The sequence below is a fragment of the Corylus avellana genome, chromosome 9, assembly GCF_965113065.1.
Source record: "Corylus avellana chromosome 9, dhCorAvel1.hap1.2, whole genome shotgun sequence".
Taxonomy (NCBI): Eukaryota; Viridiplantae; Streptophyta; class Magnoliopsida; order Fagales; family Betulaceae; genus Corylus; species Corylus avellana.
The window spans coordinates 4,011,164-4,031,320 of record NC_142498.1 but is presented as its reverse complement, the minus strand read 5'-3'; the positions used below and the strand labels follow the sequence as shown (position 1 = coordinate 4,031,320).

At 37.0% G+C, this 20,157-nt stretch overlaps 1 protein-coding gene across 2 annotated transcripts; it reads left to right on the top strand.

Annotated features, from left to right (window-relative positions):
- Positions 1-675: 675 nt before the first annotated feature.
- Positions 676-18,681, top strand: LOC132189788 (DNAse I-like superfamily protein). 2 transcript variants are annotated; one of them, XM_059604578.2, is made up of 15 exons: positions 677-782; positions 874-1,282; positions 1,923-2,089; positions 2,847-2,912; positions 12,495-12,547; positions 13,973-14,054; positions 14,182-14,228; positions 14,922-15,003; positions 15,908-16,000; positions 16,116-16,148; positions 16,228-16,316; positions 16,408-17,281; positions 17,440-17,525; positions 17,752-17,836; positions 18,339-18,681. In XM_059604578.2, exons 1-15 carry the CDS (start codon positions 714-716, stop codon positions 18,420-18,422), a joined length of 2,319 nt encoding a protein of 772 aa, XP_059460561.2. In that variant the 5' UTR covers positions 677-713; the 3' UTR covers positions 18,423-18,681. The 2 variants fall into 2 exon arrangements, with proteins under 2 accessions (XP_059460562.2, XP_059460561.2); XM_059604579.2 differs by lacking the exon at positions 18,339-18,681 and having other exon boundaries at positions 676-782; positions 17,727-17,785.
- Positions 18,682-20,157: the final 1,476 nt, after the last annotated feature.

The window sequence follows — 20,157 nt, the reverse complement described above, 5'->3', positions numbered from 1 at the left end:
ATAGTTTTAAGTGTGCCATGCTAGGGGTGTTTGTTGGGAGGGGGGTTTTTCTTTTTTAAATGTTCAGGAAATAAAGAAAGGAATTCGAACGAATGACTTCTGTTTCATGAGTCATAATCTCCGACCGATTGAATTATTTATTGAGAACATAAAAAGAGGGATTTGAAAAGAAGAGTCTCAATAAAAACTACTTTACACTTAGAAAAAGAAAAGAAAAGTAAATTATTTTACAAAAAAATTTACACTTATTGAAAATATTTTTTCAGTGGACCATGTTCAAGCACTCGAAAATTTTAAAAATATTTTACAAAAATTGTATATGTAAAAAAAATGAAACCTTAAATAAGTTATTATAACGTGACATTTATGATATCAGTCACTCAACAATTAAAATTTGTTCTATTAAGTTTTATTATTTAATTTTTTCACCACATGGCATTTATTAGTAAATTAAGTGAGTTTGTAAAAAAATTATAGTAAAAGCGGAAAAACTTATGCATTTTCCATTTCATTTATGTGTCAAAATGATGATCAAAATACCCAAAAAAGAAAAAAAAAAAAGAGGTAATTAAGAGAAAAAAAAAAAATTACAATTCTAATTATAACTACTCAAAACGGACAAAAATGAAAAAGACACGCGTCCTGTACCGAGAGTGCCCAACCAACCCAATGCAACAATAACTCATTGCAAGTGGAACAGTCTCTCTCGCTCGATGAGGCGTCCTCCTCTCCAATTCCTCGCCGCAGCTTCCACCGACGTCTCCATGTCTTCTCGGCCTCCGGTACTCTCTCTCTCTCTCTCTCTCTTCATATGCGCATACACACACACTGCACGCGCATCAATTTTGTCAAACTTACCTATCTTCGTTGCAGTACCGAGGTGGTCGCTGGAGAGGCTTCTCCGACCGTCCGTACGACGGAGGGAGAGGCCAAACAGGGCATTTTGTCACCGGAGATTCGCACTTACGGTCTGTACACGACGCCAACCTAGGGTTCCGCCGAGGAGATTCCGGTGGCGTTGCCGACCAAACTGGGGGGTTTCGCCCTCCACCTCTCAACGCTAGACCACCGCATTATGCTCAAAACGCACAGTTCCGTCAGCCTCCACCTTATAATAATTATAAGAACAAGAACAACAATAATAATAATCAAAGCCAACAGACTCGGCCGAACCGGCCGTACTATCCGAACCCAGGGTTTCGTCTGCCTCAGCACCTTCGCCCGAAGCCATTGGATTATCGGAATTGGGAGTATGCGACGGAGGTGCCGCCTCCTAATTCTGGTAATTGAGAATTGTGTGCTTTCATTTATTACTATATGGTAGTGTTTAGTTACTTTTGATGTTCATTCAATTGTATTTGAATTCTACTATTATTTAACTGCCAGTCATCAAAAACTGTTCTGAAGCACCGATATGATATATGTTATCAGAAACATTGTAAAATGAGGTTTAATGTTGTAAATTGTAATAGAAGTTTTTCCTGAAAAAAGAAGAAGAAGAAGATCAAAACGCCCATTTGCTCGTGATGAAAGAGTTTGAGAGTTAGAAACGGTAGAGGACAATATGAGAGAAAGTGAGTAGGGTGGTTTTTCCATGTGCTAATAATTTCACTTGTATGCACATCAAGTCAATGCAATAGAGCTAACACATGAAAAGGGAGTGATCCAGCTGACCCCATGAGTATTTGATAGGGCTTAGTTGAGTAGAACTCAGATAGTAAAAGTGGATAGGAGTGTGATTATGTTACAAGTGAATTGGGATCTTTTTTTGCACTACAGTGTTTAAATGTTCTCTTATTTCATGATTTTGACTGGATTTAATTACTGCTGTACCAATTGCAGAACAAATTATTCTCAATTTAGCCTTTTATATATGGGTTGTGCTGGTTTAACTTTGTTATAATATGTTTTGTGCTTTGCAGAGCGGTTTATAGTTCTTTCGTATAATATACTGGCCGATTACCTTGCTAATGACCATCGAAACAAGCTTTACTTTCAGATACCCCCCCATGTACTGGACTGGGAGTGGAGAAAGAGAAGGATACTTTTTGAGCTTGGATTATGGTCAGCTGATGTAATGTGCTTTCAGGTTATCACTCTGCTACATCTCAGACACCATCATGTTTAGTTCTTGGAGAAGTTTGTGCATCATTACCTGTACTCTTAAGTGATATAGATAACACGCACCATAGGCCATCCTCAGCCTTCTTTGTTTTCGATGAAAAAATAAATAAAATCTCGATCTTCAAAAGCGTTTTCCTTCCCCTGCCGCATCTCCCCGTGTATCATGAGATATTTCAACATTTGATTAAAATTGGTTCCGGTTTATTTGAAAGTTGTGATATAAACACATAGACTGATGCTGTATTACAAAGAAATCCCATCTACTTGTAATGTATGATACATGAATGAAAATGTAATGTACTAAACTTTCTACCTATAGTTTCTAAGTGATACTGTCTGGTGCATTAACATCTCTTTTGATTTTTTTGTTTTGCTGGGTTTGAGTCTTCTGCTTCAACTTTCCTTTACAAGTGAGGATACCATTTATCCTTGCCAGAGAGAATTTTTAATATTAAAAAATTGTATTCATCTATCTGTGTAATGCATAACTTATCAAAAAAAAATCTGTGTAATGCATAAATAATTTTTGTTTGCATTGCTAGTATGTGGTATCTAGTTAAGGTCAATTTTGGTTATGCGCCTCAGCTCACTCTGGAAATTGTAATCCATCATCTCAGATTGCTTGACTTCTATATGTTTTAGTGCAATATCGATAATGTGTACAAACCAAGTTGCTTCTTATGGTCCTGAAACTGTTTGTGCTCTTATGGTATCATTTTCAGGAGGTTGATAGATTCCAGGAGTTGGAAGATGAGTTGAAGCTTAGGGGATACAGTGGCATTTGGAAGGTGCGTTTTCCTGCGATTATGTCACAAGAACATTCATATTCCCATCTCTCTACATGTGTTTATCTCAAAGGCATGTATATATGTTGGACACTTTTAAACACCAAGATGCACTTTCATTTACACGTTGGTCTTCTGAATATCAGAGGATAGACATCTTATTGGAAAGATATATCATAATCAAAGTTCAGAAACATAAATTTCCCACTTAACTGGGGTTCTTCTGTTTAGCTAATGGTTGACTACATCTGGAATTTTGGGTTACTGTATGCATAAAAGCCACTAGAAGAAGAATACCATCAACAACTGGTAAAATTTTAAACAAATACCTTTTGGGTTTAATTGATTGTTAAAATGAAAGAGGGTTTAAGTTTTTTATTTATTAAGTTTAATGGATCTATATTTTGGATAGACTAGAAAATCTGTGCAAGTCTGAAACTTCACAGGACTGGTTTAATTTCTTTTGAATGGGAGAAAATTCATATCTTGTGGTGAGGAATCCATCATTAGTTGGATTTGAGCTTGGTTGTGGTTTATGTACTTGTTAGGTCTCTAAACCTACTAGCTAAACTCTAGAGTAAGATGCTTTAACATGATAGCGAAGGCTAGTTTATTTGGCTCTGTTTGCCAATGGCTTGGAAAAAGAAAGTGGCCTGAAACTGTAGCAAGATTTGATTGATGTGTAAAAAAAGTAAGAATGTTTGATATGGAAAAATGAAAAATTTTGTTTTGCAGTGATTTTTTTATTTGAATAGTAATAAAATGTGATTGATGTGATGTAAAAAGTAAGAATGTTGGGAATTGAATTTGAGATGAATAGTATGGGGCTTGTTTTGAGTCCATTGGCAAAAAGCCTTTGTTGTTGGATTCAAAATGTCATACCCATTTCTTGGATCATTGGACCTGTTTATCTTTTTCTTGGTTGGGCCTCATTGTGCCAGCAAATCCACTGTTGTTGGGGTCTTTAGCGTGTTGTTGGTAAAGTGGTTAGTATCAGGATTGTGCCTAGGATTTTCAGGATTGGATTGTAGGATGGTATTGTATGATCGTAGTATGCTAAATAAAATAAAAAATGAATAAAAAGCTCAAGACTAGTATTTCCAGCGCCTAAAATCATAATTATATATATATATAGATGGAATCAAGTCTCTTTAAGAGAGGAGTTTCTAGAGAATATTACATGGAGTTTTTTTTGCCTCTCCTCTCCCGATCTTCTTTTCTGCCCCATAGACCTTAGCTGAATAAAATTAACCCACACAATGTTGTAGTGTAGAAACTTCCTTGTTATTTTTGCTCCTTCTAGCTAGATGTTTTCTTTTGTATGCTTATGGGAGCCTTATGCTTTTAATGATATATGTCGATTACTTTTCTGGAGGTGGCTTTCAGTGAAACGTGAACTTTGCTAGAGTAACTCAAGATTAGGAGGTGGATGCCTTTGCCTCATTCTTTAGGATGTTGTATTTAGTAAGAATGAGAAGGGAAGGGGAAGACAAGTTGTGGTGGGTCCCTTCCAAAAGAGGGTTGTTTGGTGTTAAATTCTTCTACAGGGTCATGGGTTGTCATGGTGGTTTCCGTTTCCCTTGGACGAGTGATTAAGGTTCCGTCGAGGGTGGCCTTATTTGTGTGGTGGCACCGTGGCGGCTCTAGGAAAAATCCTTACCATGGATAATCTTCGGAAGCAGCGTATCATTGTGGTTGATAGGTGTTGTATGTGCAAAAAGAATGGAGAGTCCGTGGACCATCTTCTTCTTTATTGTAAGGTTGCTTGTGCCATTTGAAATTGTTTCTTTAATTGATTTGGTTGTTTTAGGTTATGCCTAGGCGAGTAGTCGATTTGTATGCTTGTTTTTGGACTGCCGGTAGAACTCTGAGTGTTGCTATGTGGAAGGTGGTGTCTTCATTCCTTATCTGGTATTTATGGAGGGAAAGAAATGATATAAGTTTTAAGGATTGCGAGAAGACTTTGGAGGAGATTAACTCTTTATTTTTCAACACTTTGTATCTTTGGACAACTACTTATGTTTTTCCTTTGGCGATTAGTTATCAAGGTTTTATTGTTCTTTTTGCTCCTACTAAGTAGGTGGCTTCTCTTGTATACTTCTTGTGCACGTAGGGTTGCTTTACGCTTTTAATGATATCTTGATTAGTTATAAAATAAAATTAAAAAAAAAAAAAAATGCAGTATAGAAAGTGCTATTGCAATGTTGTAGCTCCTACATCCCACAAAGAGCATATTCTATTCACCTATAGTAGCTCCAAGGCCAGAAGCAATCTGTGTGCGCACGCGCGCGCATTCCAACTTCAAACTATTGTTGGGTTGTAATTTTATGAGATCATATGACTTGGTGATTCTGCTATGATCCCACCAAGATTCGACTTTACATCTAATTCGGATTATCTACAACATTTTTTCTTTTTCTTCATATATATATATATATATAATTTTTATTTTTTATATATAAGTAATGCGAATTAATTAAAATCAGCATAAGGAGCCCCTGTGTACACACATAGTATACAAGAAAGGCGCAACGAAACACTGACCCAACCCAAACAAAAGTCCCATAGAACGTCGAAACCCTAGACCCTTAATACTCAAAACCCACAATCTTATCCTCCCGATAATTCTCCTCATCAAGGGTAGAAAGGAAGGCCACAATCATTTCCTCTTGCGCCTTGGTGCCGAACCCCACCTTGGAGCAAAGCAAAGACCACTCCCAGGGAGAGAACGAAGGAACACTACCCGAATCCTCATCCATCCCTTCCCCGAGAACACTATCCAACGCCGAAGAAGAATGAGACAGACCGGGCTCACCGTGAGCTGCCAGAGAAGAGCTCGGCTCGAGTAAATCCCGCCTAAGAAAACCCACATCAACACAAGCCTTTGACTCCCACTTGTGCTTGTTTTTGTGCTTATAAAACATCAAGGGCTTAAACATCTTTTGGGAGGAGTCTACTGACACCTTTTGCGAAGATTGAATAGGGCTACCCCAAGACCCAATGCTTGAAAGCCCAGGACCTTCTTTAGGACCCAACACCAACCCGGGGCCTGTGTCCACAGAATAGAGGATGAACTTGACTTAAGAAAACCTCATTGGTGAGAACCTCACGAGGAAGAGGACCCCTCATGTCGGGCATCAGGACTCACCTGTACGTCTGCAACCCCTGGAGAGTTTTGGTCTACGACCAGAATAGACTGTGTAACACTCATAAATATAGAGTTTAAAGTGCACATATGGGTAACACAAAAATCATCATGGGTAGCAAAGATTAATTATAGATATATATATTTATGCCTAGCAAGACCAATTAGAATAGGAGACCCGAGACTACTTGTGGGAGACATTGACCAATTAGATAACAGGAAGAGCCTTCTAGAATATAGTGGGAGATTTCTTTTTAGTTTAAAATTCCCAAACCAACGTATTGTTCAAAAACTCAGGGTGAAATGTGTCCCTCTTCCCTCTCTCCGTTTGCCACATCTTAGCCATGCTTCAGCCTACTCCGATTTTTGAAATTACATCTCAGTCATGCCTTGAGCAGGCAATAAGCTCGTGACACGAGTTGCCTCTTTCTCTGATTATTTAGAAACCCAAAAGTCCTCTCATCTCCCTCACGCACATTCTGAAACATAGCAAGCAAGAAGGCCTGTCTCAAGTTCTCGCCCAATCCATTTAATCTGTATTTTTCTTTCTTTCTTTCAGCATCATTCACTCACACCCACATTTGACCCAGCCTCCCAAGCTAAGGAAATCACCTCATCACTTCTCTCTTTCTCTGTTTGACGTTCTGTTCTTGGAGAGATTGAGAAACAAGTGGTGGAGTTGGAAGTATGCTAAAGACAACCTTGTGTTCTTTATAATCTCATTGCATTAAGAGGTTGTCTCGAGGATTTTGAGTTTTATCACCGAATTGCCAAATGGGGAGTTTGTTAGATATTTGTCTGTATTTAATTGGCTAATTTCGGTGACTAAAACTTTTGTAAGTTGTTTACTTTGTTTCTGGAAGTTTTTGTAACACTTATAGGAAGGCAGTGCTGCTTGTTCGCAATGCCGTTCGAATGCTACAATTCACTGAAGAAAACACGGGAGGTCAGAGTTGACCGTTTGAATGCCCGTTCGAATGCCATTGTTCACGGCATATGTATTGTTCACGACACTGTTCACAGGTACTGTTCATTGGAGGCTAGAGCTGATCGTTCGAAGCTCCGCTCAAACGGTGGTCGCAAGAAGTTGTAATATGTTTATTTAATCATCTGGACCATGCTAGGGTTTCATTTGACAGCTTGGAATCATGGAAAGTTTCACTCAGCAGAAATTAGTGGAAGCATGGAAGCATAGGAGCATGTGAAGATTCCCACTCAGCAGGAATTAGTGGAAACATGAAGATTCCCACTTAGCAGGAGTTAGTGGACAGCCTGTCAGAGCACTTCCAGTTGTGGAAGCATTGACCGTTTGAACGCTAGGGTTTGTCGTTCGAATGGCTAGTGGTGACAGCTTTGAATCTTTAGGGAGCATGCCTGTCTGAAAATATACTAAGACTCCCAAATACACCTAGAGGGGGGGTGAATAGGTGTTTATCAAAATAAATGCGGAATTAAAATTAACCACATGCAGCAACAACAATCACCAAAAATATGTAAAGCGATAAAGCTTGAACACAAGTATTTTTGCTGACAAAGTGGAAACCAAGAACCTCTTCTTGGAAAAATCACTCCTGGGAAGCCAAACCTAGAATAATCACTATCAGACAAATTATCAAGAGATTACAGACACCGGGACACTTATAACCCTTTGCAAGTCCTTGGTTCTGTACGAATCAACAAGCCTCCAGCTCGTCTTTTTAGCTCACAATCCTCTTCAAGTGATTCTCTTTTATCGGACCCTTCTGGTAGACTTCTTCTTCAAAGTTGATTACACAATACAAATGATCAACAACAACACTTGCTATCACAAAATAGCAATTACTCGAAGAGAGTTATGGCTTGATGGCACATGACAAAATCTCTCTTAGCACACAATGAAACAAACAATAAAGCACTAAGGCTTTTCCCTCAAAGTAGAGCTTCTCTCTTGCTTTTTGCTTAAGAAAAACGAATGCCCACTCCCATATTTATTGCTTCCTAAGAACAGGGCTTGTCAACATTAATTAAATGACATTTGTTGACGGGCGTTCGAACAACTATACTGGGCGTTCGAACTACAAGTGCTCCTTGTGCTGGAAGTGTACGACAGAGCATCTTGAAGTGGGTGATAGACTGGTAGTGGGTGTCAAGCTGTCTGTCAGATGGCGGTCGACCGGTCAGAGGCCCATGTGCTGTCAGTAAGTGGGAGATAGGCATGCTCCACTAAAAATGCTTTATGAAAAGCAGATTCGAAGTTGTCACCACTAGCCATTCGAACGGCAAACCCTAGCGTTTCAAACGGTCAGTGCTTCGACAATTGGAAGTGCTATGACAGGCTATACACTAACTCCTGTTGAGTGGGAATCTTCATGTTTCCACTAATTCTTGCCAAGTGGGAATCTTCACATACTCCCATGCTTGCATGCTTCCACTAATTTCTGCTGAGTGGAATTTCCCATGATTCCAAGCTGTCAAATGAAACCCTAACATTGTCCAAATGATTAAATAAACATATTACAAGTTCCTGCGACCCATCGTTCGAACGGAGCTTTGAACGGTCAGCTTTGACCTCCAATGAACAGTACCTGTGAACAGTGTCATGAACAATGCGTTCGAATGGGGCTTCGAACGATCAGCTCTGACTTCCTGTGTTTTCTTCAGTGAATAGTAGCATTTGAACGGCACTGCGAACGAGACTTCGAACGAGCAGCACTGCCTTCTTGTAAGTGTTACAAAAACTTCCAGAAACGAAGTAAACAACTTAAAAAAGTTTTAGTCACCGAAATTAGCCAATCAAATACAGACAAAAATATCTAACAAACTCCCCCTTTGGCAATTTGATGATAAAACTCAAAATCCCCGAGACAACCTCTTAATCCAATGAGACTATAAAGAACACAAGGTTGTCTTTAGCATACTTCCAACTCCGCCACTTGTTTCTCCCCCTTTTTGTCACAAATTGACAAGGGGGCGCACCTATTTCTTGAAACACTCCACAAAAATCATAACACATGTGGAACAGGAAAGCTCAAAAAACAAAGCACAAACTCAACAAAATTCATGAAAAAGAGATGCATGATCATGAATACGACTTCTCCCCCTCAATTTATGACCCATTTAACATGTAAGAGCAGGAGCATTAAGAAGAGTATATCCAATGAATGATTAAGAATTGCATGATAGGATAAACTCTTTGTTGAGTGTGCCAAAAATACCCAAAGCATGTAAGAGTATCAAAAGATGAATGAACATGTCATTTTTATACACCACTCAAATGTCAATATGTACCATCACAATCCATGCCATTGTGTTGTGTGTGACAAGCCTCAATTAGGAGCCAAGCAATGGACAAAAATAAATTGACAAAGAAGCACATAAAACTTCCAAACCAAGTGAAAGAAATTCATATCTTGTTTTGAGGTTAGAAGTCAAACCTTATTGCTAGGGCCTAGTAAGGTGTACATAAACAAACGCTCCTATAAAAGATCTAAAGCTGCACAGTCTACATAAACAAAAGCTGCATAGTCTATGCTAGTCCCAAGTGATCTAGTCTATCAATGGAGTCCCAGACACTACTACTACTACTGCTCTTGCTAATCCAAAAAGCAATAAGTTTAAGTGTCCCAGTCATAGGGCCAGATGATCGAGTCTTTAACAACCAGAAGGCCCACCGGTACCCCTGTCCTCAGTGCTATGATATATAGGGCCATCTGAAAAGTTTATAGTGAAAGAGTTGAGTTCAACAACTCAGTAACTAAACACAACACCATATTAACAAGATGCTAAAATGCATGCTATGCAGATTTTTATGTCATAATCTCAGTCATGCACAACAATAATTTTTACATAATAAAATAATTAATAAATAAAGGAAGAATAGTACGTTGGTTATAAAATGAGTAAGCACTTTCTTTCATTTTTCTTTAAAAAAAATGTTTCACCCTTTGACCCAACTTCGCAATTTTACTATGAGCGGTGCACGTTGGTTTGTCCCGAAGGAATCCATAGGCTCATCCTGTCGTCACAGGGAAGAGCTACCGGGTTGGGAACTTCCCTAGGTGAAGGCCACCCAGCCGATAACACACACCTTCTCGTAACTGTTCTTCGGTGTTTTTGCCATGCTACTCATGCGATCCAGTACCAGTTGTGACATTATAGTGCCTCGAGGTTAAACATTTATAAATATGAATGTACATGTAACAGTTCATATAAACTTGCGAGCTCATTTATAATTGTATAATACACCATGAAACCTTGAGAGCTCTTTTCATTCATACTTATAGTCATGTACAAATCATAAAAATGTTAAGGTAATTGTAACACGTAAAACTCTTTAAACAATGACATGTGAATGAATAAAACTTGGCAATAAAATATAAAAGGAAGTGCAATTTAAAAGCATGTATGGATGAGTTATAAAATCACCAACCTTTTTCCAAAAGTTCTGTTGGGGTTTTTAGGGTTGCATCCCCATACCTGAATTCGATGATGGGTAGCGTTGGGTTGCTCTTCTACCTAGATAAATTGTAAGGATATGCTTAGAAGAGTATTTTGAAATTTCAAAGTCTAAAATTAAATCAAGGTATCTTTAAGGATTAATCTTATAAGGGCATGAATCATTAAAAGGAGTTAGATTGATCCTATGGTTTCCGAGGTGTAGTCCCACCCCAATGACACACGATATTGTCAGCTTTTGGCTCCCCTGAACAAAACTTCTTAGGAGGTCACTCATCCTGGTACTACTCTCACAGAAGCACACTTAACTGTGGAGTTCTAATGGGATTATGACTGTCATGGCTTTAAAATGCGTTGTTGTTATGAAGGGTGCGAGTATACATATAAGCACATCCCCATCTTCATACCCAGGCGACGTGGGACGCTACAGATTGCGAGTGCCGGATCGCCATTGGCGTGGTCTTTGACGAGAAAGAAAGCTCACTGGCGTCAACTAGGCACTTCGAAATGACCATCTACAACTATCATATTGTAAGACTGTATGTCCTACGATTTGGATTGTGATTTATACAAGGGTTATGTGTTTATGTGCTTGTTGGGCTTCTCTACCTACTAGTGTAAGTTTTTGTGTTGGATGCATTGATGTTTTATTTTTTGGATAAGTAATAAAACTTTTTATTAGAAAACAAAATGGTTATCCCATGTGCAGAAAATGTGTACACGAAGCCTAAAGAATCACAATCAAAAAGAAAGAGAATTAATAAAATTTACAAAAAAAAAAAATGAACGTCATGGAAGTGGTTTCTACACATGAGACCACTCAAACAATAGTCTTAAGAACATATCAACTCAATAATAGACAAATCCACACCAATGACCATACAGTTATTTCTTTCCTTCCCAATTGTCCATATTAACTTTCCTTCCAAATTATTTCTCTTCACCTAATGAGCACATCATTCTCCTTCTTGAGCTTCAGCCATTGGACTCCACATTCTCGTTCTCCCATTGAATCAACAAATGGTACATAGTTTCACCATTGCATTTGCACAGAGAACTCAATACTAGAATAATATATATATTTTTAATGAGAGTTTGCTGTTAGAAGCAACTTTTGTGGGAACCTTGCTGCACGAAATACCCTTTCAAGGAAATAGCACTCCATTGGATCCTTGTAAGAACTCATAAATAGAATGAACATCAAATTTACCACATATGTTTAACCTCCACGTCAAATGATCAGTTACTTCACCCATTGAAGTCTAATTTAAGAAATCAACTTACTCCAATTCCCAATCATGGAAAGCTTGTATAGATCTGAAGATTCAATGGGCGCGTTTTCCCATAATCTACAGGCCCTAAATAAGAGCGCATGGAAGCATTTTTGTCCTCTGCAATTAAATAGAAATCAGGGAACAACTCTTTCAAAGCATTATCTCCATACAACCTATCATGTCAAAAACGCACTCGTGTACAATCCCCATCCACAAAACTAATACAACTAGCAAATGTTTCCAGCCTGCCCTAATGCTTCTCCAAAGACCACCCATGAATATTTCTCAACAACTCCATGGTCCAATGGCCCAAGGTTTCCCCATACTTGGCGCCAATAACTCATCTTCCAAAGATGACCCCTATACGCTCCAAATGCCACAACTGTTTACCTAAGCTTGATTGAAGTTCTTAATTTTCTTTACCCTAACCCCCATTCCCGAAAGAAGAACACATCTTTATTTTTACTAATAAGATCTGGTCAACTTCTCTAATCTATTTTCCATATGGTGGGGTGGGGGGGTTGGGTGGTGTTAGTAAAGAGGATAAAAAGTAAATTAACAGGCTAGATAGAGTACCTCAGATATACACAAAGTTTGGGTTTATGGTTATGAACTTGTGATATTGACCAACTATTAATTGATTCACTGTCTAATATCTTTCTATTTAGAAGAGAAATATGTAGAAGTTCTCATGGTACAATATGTCTAACACTGTTTTTGATTAAAATATAGATGCGCACTGGAATGCCAGTTGATGGCTGCGCAATCTTTTGGCGAACATCAAGGTAAATTATATGTGTAGCGTTTACGATCCCTTATTAGCATGTATTAACTGGTATTTAATGTCAAATTATGTCCACGAGCACATATACCACATAAACTCCCACAAAATGTCTGATTACTGTGTATTTGTGAATCAAACATATGTATTTGTTCCTCTACTTATCCAGATAAATAAATGTTCCTACAAAATTGTAGTTTTAAACAAGCAAAATTTTCCAAACCAATGTTCTAGTACTAAAATTTACATTATGTTTAGGACAGAGTTTTCCTCTAAACTGGGTTGGAGGAATTTTCTTCAAACCTTGTCTATAAAAGTGACATATGTCCATTTTTTTAATAACATGTGAGATGCACATGAGTTTTTAATAAAATTTATTTCAACTTTGTCCTTGCTATTAAAAAAATATGTGTTTTTCATATGTTCAAGTGACACGTGTCACTTTTATAGATTAGGTTGAAAGAAATTCGTCCAACCTAGTTTGGAGGAAAACTCTGTTCTTATGTTTAATTATCTCCTCCTTACCTTCGTGCCTTTCGTACTGTCTATGGAGGGAAAGAAACAATAGGAGTTTTGAGGACAGCGAGAGGACTTTGAAAGAAATTAAGTCTTTATTTTTCGACACTTTGCATCTTTAGAGAGCTGCTTATGTTTCTCTTTTGGTGATTAGTTATCATAATCTTCTTGTTTTTTTTTCTCTACTAGCTAGGTGGTTTCTCTTGTATACTTCCTATGTATATGGGAGCTCCTTATACTTATTGATATTTCGATTACTTATAAAAAGAAAAATATCCCCTCATTAACTTTCTTGGTACCATGAGATTGCTTTGTAGGATCTATCACGTTGATAGTGAGTCTATCTTCACAATGATTGAGTAGATGGTCACATTTCTACATAAACCTAATTAAGGTTCCTTGAAAGTGTCGTTCTTTGCTTTGTTGGCCGCTTTAGGGAAAATCATTATTATGGATAATCTAAGGAAGCAGCGTATGATAGTGGTAGATTGGTGTTGTATGTGGAAGAAGATTGGGGAATCCTTTGATCACCTTTTACTCTACTATGAGATTGCTAGTGCCTTATGGAATTTGATATTCAGTCTTTTTAGGTTAGACTGGGTTATGCGTAGACGAGTGGTAGATCTCTTCACCTATTGGACAGAGCAGTTTGGTAGTATTCATAGGGCAGCAGTGTGGAAGATGATTCCATCTTGCCTAATGTGGTGCATCTGGAGAGAAAGTAATTATTGAAGCATTGTGATTTTGTTTTGTTTTTCATGGTTTTTCATGAATGCTAGCGCCGCCAAGAGTTGGGTTTTTTTTTAAATTTTAAATTTTATAATTCATCCTGATGCTATTATGGTTCTTATCTTCAAGAAAATGTCTTGGTAATGGAGTTGTCTAAAACTTAATTGTATTATCTCTACATTAGATTCAAGTTGCTTCATGAGGAGTGCATTGAGTTCAATAAGCTTGGACTTCGGGATAATGTTGCTCAAATTTGTGTGCTGGAGGTACATCAGATCTTTGTAACCATTAACCTGAAATACAGTTTTCAATTGTTTTTTCTCAACTTCCCCATTCCCTCTGATTTGACATGCCTTCTAGCCAATAAATGCGATGTTATGTTTTTTCTGACAGTTAAATAATCAAAATTGCACTGAAGAGACTGCAGCCCTACCGATAAGGTAATTTATGGTTAACTTGCCGATAAAATGTATATTTGTAATAAATTTGCTTTTGAATATCTTCCATATTAGGACATAATTAGTCTACTTATGACTTAATATTTGCAGATTAAAGTACTTCATGAAACATTGATCTTTAAGGATGGGAAGCTCTTTATTGTTAATAAAGTTTTCATTTTTCTTCTAGTCCTTTATTGTGAATTTATAATATGATCATAATTCTGTGGTGAAAATGAAGTCTCAACGCCACTGATTGTACTTGTTCTTGAATTGAACTTTAGAAACCCTAAACTTGAGTTTTAACCGTGTGCTTGTTGAACAAAATAATGAACTGGATGAGTTAGTGTCTTTCTGGATACTTGGTTTCTTAATAATATGGGGCCTGGAGGAGGAGAAATAAGACAAGGGTAATATTATCCATGCATTACTTTATGTTAAACAAGCGCGCATCCCTTTTTATTAACTATTATTAGTCTCAGCTGATTTTTTTCCCTTTATTTTTAATTCAAATTGCGACTTCATGTGTAGTTAGATGTTTGAAGCATATCTTCTCTGAATGATACTGTGCCATTTACTTGGCCAGCTTTGTGCTCTCTTGTTGCATGTATTATGTGCTTTTCAATTTTTGCATATGATGAACCTTACTGCTTTTTTCATGCATGATCAATACAAATTTAATTTCTATATCTGCAGCTCATCAGGTTCGTGTAAGGTTGTCATATGTAACATTCATGTGCTTTACAATCCTAAAAGAGGAGAAATTAAGCTTGGCCAGGTATTTACGTTCTCTGGTGCAGGCTAGGCAGATTTTTTCTTTCCTATGTAATTCTGTTATCATCATTTGTGTGTTTATCTTGATTTGTAATTGATTGACATGATCATGGGGCAAATTGACAAGATTGACACCCAATTTTCTTTTTCAAAGATGTAAAAATTTGCCCATGTTTTTTCTTTACTATGATTTATTTTTCCCTTATAGTATTGAAGCATTTGTTATATCTTTGTACTATGATTTTGATTCTTTCAGTGCAGCTGATACTGCTGTATCACTACCTAATATTGTTATAGGAAGGTTGTTTTCCAATGTACTTCTCTGTTGGTGTTTTTAACCATTTTCCTTCTCTACTCTTAACCTTTTATCTCTATATTGTTTATGCAAATGATGTAAGATATTTGCTTCAAGGTTTGGTGAATATATAAATGGAAAAAGGGGAAGGTTTATGTGCTTGCTTGAGGTGGAGTATTTTATGCCACATTATCTATTAACAAAAAGAAAAAGTTTTTGCCGTGTCAATATTTTTCATTCTAGATCAATTTGGCACTTTTTTTTTTTTTTGATAAGTAAATATCAATTTGGCACTTGGAGACTAGATTGACTATATTGCATGTAATCATTGTTTGTTGTGCGTATTAGGTGGTGTGTTGCACTAGATGTTACTCATCTTGGTTTTTGACAACCGCACTGTGATGCTTGTTGAGGCTGCCCCATAATCTGAAGCTATGCTCTGTATCACATTGCATGTAAAACCTGTTTCATGCCAATTTTGTATAAGAAATCACGTAAAGATTTATTGTGTGCGAACTGTGAAGTCCATCATATACTTCTTGACCTGCTACAATGCTAATGTTTGTCTGTTCCACCTGTAATTGCTTTCCGCCCTTATGTCTGCTTCAAACAGGTCAGGGTGCTCCTAAACAGGGCTCATTCTGTTTCAAAGCTCTGGGACGATGCTCCAGTTATTTTTTGTGGGGATTTTAATTGTACCCCAAAGGTTATAACTTTTTTGACACTTGAAGTTTCAGTTTTGTGTTTTGGTGTTATGCAATCTTTGAATTGAATTTCTGTTTTAATGTATCATGACAACTACATTCTTGTTCTCACATCAGAGTCCATTATACAACTTTCTCTCAGAACGGAAGGTAAGCCTTTTCTTTTCTATGTTTGATAATTTGTTGGGTTTATGAATTACAATATGTAATGTATATCAGTCTGTTGCAGCTAGATATATCTGAAATTGGTAGAGATAAGGTATCAGGACAAGCTAGTGCAGTAATCCCTGCACTAAGACGATATAATCCAAATCCTGGGTAAGGCCTGTACATGTCAAATGTTCATTTGATGAGATAATCTAGGTTTATTTGTGTGACCCTAAATGTTGAAGCTTGCAAGATATTGCAGGACTGGATCTGCTAATAATTCAAGTTCAGATCCATCATTGGTAGATGGCAAGGAAATTAACTCAAGTACTTCTTACAGTGAAGGTGGGCTTCCTGCTGGTCATACTACGCATAACGAGATTCATAAATACGCTCCAGTAGCTTCCCATCCTGAAGAGGTTTACTCTGATGCGAACCACACTAGATACAATGAGAACGTAAATGCCCCAGCTCATTTGAGTACTGGATCACTAGGTGGACATGCCGAGTCCAATGACTATGTAGAAAATGAAAGTGTGAACTGTGAGGATCCTACAATCTCCTTTCTGGGAAATCATGATTCAACCATGGCCAGGATTGATCCAGAGTGTGCCGATCCTTTTAACTCAGAAATTTCATCATCTGAGCGATCCTGCCAGACTTCCTTCTCCAATGCTGGTGAAGTCTTTCCTCCAGGGAACTTAGGAAATCTATCACCCCATCAAAAACCAAATGATGATGTTGGGGAGAAACTGGAGAATTTATCTCTAAATGAGCTTGATAAAGCAGTGGCAGAAGGTGGAAATGTAGGTGAAGATAGTACATTTTTATCTGCATTGCACGATAGTCGAGATGCCTTCCCATCTGATTTTGGTCAATTAAGATCAGATCTTGCAGTATCAGATCACTCCAAGGAGCTTGAATCCATTCCCCACAACTCACCTTCGAGTTCTCTGAATGATGAAATTGAGGATGATTTATCTACAGGCTTGGATTCAGAGCCTGTTGATATGGAGAAAACAGCTTATGACCCATCATTATGGACTCCAATGGAAATAGAAACAGCAACGGGCAATGCAGACTGCAACCTTTTAGAACATCCTTTAATGCTTAGGAGCACATACACAGAAGTCAAGGTGGATCAAGCTTTTACTTTTGCTCTTCCTTTGAACTTTCTATTCGATGTGCATAACAATCATTGATTTTTAAAATTTTGCAATGATTAAATATTATGTAATCTTGATTGCACAACTATGATCTGCATCGGAAGTTATACATTTCTGCGTCTTTGCAGGATTATTCAGGGACTAGAGACTCAAATGGAGAGCCTTTGGTGACCAGTTACAACAGGTGTTTTATGGGCACAGTTGATTACATATGGTAAGTGCTTCCAAGATTCTGCTGTTCCTGATGCAGTATTCTGTCAAATGCTTATTAAAGTGGAGTTTAGATAGGAGCAATCACACATGAGGAACATGTTTTTTGATCTATTCACACGATGACTGTTTTTCCTGTTATATCTAGCAGTATTATGGGTATACCTAATGTGAATTTGAGATTTAATTTATGTTCTTTTGTTAGTTTTCAAATTTGATTTGACATCCAGGCGTTCTGAAGCTCTCCAGACCGTCAGGGTTCTTGCTCCGATGAAAAAACAGGCTATGCAATGGACTCGAGGATTCCCAACAAAGGTATATTAGGTGTAAAAATTTGAGTTCACTTTAAATGGGTGGAAGGCCATGCTAACTATAAAATCCAGCAAAGATCAAGGGACTTGAGTGGTTCAAATATTAACTATAGTAATATCTAATCAATTTTTTGACAATATATGTGCCCTATAAAAGAAAAAGTTGTTCTATTCCTTCCGATATTTTGTAAGATAAACCTGTATATTCTGGTTAAACTGGTGCTATTTTTACTGTAAATCACGTTATTGTGGCAGATGAAGTGGTTCTTCAGATAAACCTACCTCCCCGCCCTTTTCTTTTTCTATTTCTTTTGCTGGCAGGTTAAGCTTTACATGTTTTCCTAGCCCCATATCCGCATCCCAGCTTGAAATTCCATACTTAAGAGCATTGCTTGAATGAATGACAGATTAATTAATCCTAGAAACTACCTGCACTTTAGAATATAGTTTAATTTTATTGTAGTTATATTCCACTTAAGCTATTTTTTACCAACTTTGTTCTACAGAAATGGGGAAGTGATCATATTGCCTTGGTTGCTGAATTGGCCCTCGTGAAAGGCGTGAGAAATCATAACAAGGAAGTTAAATAGCAGTGGAGTTGTCAATATCTGAGGTTTGCACAGAAAAGTTGCAGGACTAGTGCACCAGTTCATTCAGTATTTAATTTTTACCCTGTACCAGCAGCGAGCATTAGCTCGTGGAGAAGTCCACAGTTTTACTCACAACAATTTAAGGTCAGTATAGTCCTTTGCATCATTTTTGTTTTTTGATTTTTTGTGTATATCTTGTTACTAAATTAATGCTCAAGTTGTTTTCTTGCGAATAAAAAAAAAAATGATTTTCATTTAATGTAATGTCTGATTTTGACCAAGAGAACTACACTAGTGGGTTCTTGATCATACAAGGTGATGCTTGGGTTATAGAATTCATGCATATTACAGGAATAAATTTATGGAAACCTCCAAATTATTGGGAACCATATTTACTTTAGAAGGATTAAAATTTCCTTGGAAGGTGAGATGAATTGAAAAACTTTCCCCGAATCCAAGCAGTTACTGGGTTGTTGAGTGAATAGATACAGTTACTGGGTTGTGGAGTGAATAGATATTCTCCAGTTTTTGCATTCTAGGCGTGACAAATTGTCTCTCTCATTTACAGAGATAGACTTTGCCTAAAGCTTAGTTTATGAACCTCATTCAAGCTTCTTCAGGAATAAGCTAAGCTTTTTTTTTTTTTTTTTTGTAAAAAGGAATAAGCTAAGCTAAGCTTATTGCTTAGTTCTCATTTGTTTTGGTGTAAAATATTTTTTTTCTAATTTTCAGGATTTGGCACATTGCAAATTATTGGTCAATTTAAAAACGTTTTCAATTAAGAAAAATAACTTTCATGAGGCGTAAAATGGTTTTCGCTTTTCATCTGCGTAAGCTATGGTTGAAAATGCGATTACTAAATTTTACTAACCGCATCCGCTAGGCGGTTAGCGGATAACGGTTTGTAAACATATAACCACTCGCTATAACCGCTTTTTTCAAAGTTGAGCCTTTGGGCCAATTTTCAATTTTAGGCTTATATATATATATATATACCACATTGCGCCAAATTGCTCCAAAAAGAGCACATAGAAAAATCTAAAATATTTCACCCTAAATTTAAATATATTTGTACTTAAGTCATTAAATGTAAATCATAACTTGTTAAGAATACAAGTTATACTAATAGAAAAAAATAATGATGTGTAAAATTAGATTTGCCATAGAAGTAGATACTGACGTACCTCCACTTTATAGTGTAAAATCAGTTCTTGTGGTTTATCTGATTTGGAATTAACTCCATGTAATATCAAAATGATTTCAAAAGTCTTTCAGGTATGTCAAAAAAATAATTTAGTTTATGCAATCAAATTTCGTTCATTAATTTAACAGATTATGATAATATAAAACATTAGAGCCAATAAAATTGTGACATTTGTTTTATATAAATCGGCCACACTAACATAATTTGTTAAATTAACAGACAGAATTTGACTGTTGGACTAAATTGTTTTTTTTGGCATATTTCAGGGACCTTTGAATTTATTTTGATACCACATGGAACTAATTATAAATCAAGTAACACATGGACTAATTTTGCATTTTTTTCCTAAATATAACTCCCTACTCTTGGCTCTATAGTGTAAATCTACGCATAGTCAGCACCTATGCTTGGCTTAAATTTTTGAATTTTCATGGGTTGCAACATAATCTTTTGTCGTTTAAAAATAAATGAGTATATGTTGGTGAAACCATCGTAAGCGACTCTCATGGGGATAATATCACACCAAACAAC

What these genes read in the sequence shown, in the direction of transcription:
- LOC132189788 (XM_059604578.2), top strand. Translation starts at nt 714, where the DNA reads ATGAGGCGTCCTCCTCTCCAATTCCTCGCCGCAGCTTCCACCGACGTC. An exon ending in GGTGCCGCCTCCTAATTCTG is followed by an intron (nt 1,283 to 1,922) that starts GTAATTGAGAAT and finishes TGTGCTTTGCAG; the next exon opens with AGCGGTTTATAGTTCTTTCG. An exon ending in CTCAAATTTGTGTGCTGGAG is followed by an intron (nt 14,055 to 14,181) that starts GTACATCAGATC and finishes TTTTTCTGACAG; the next exon opens with TTAAATAATCAAAATTGCAC.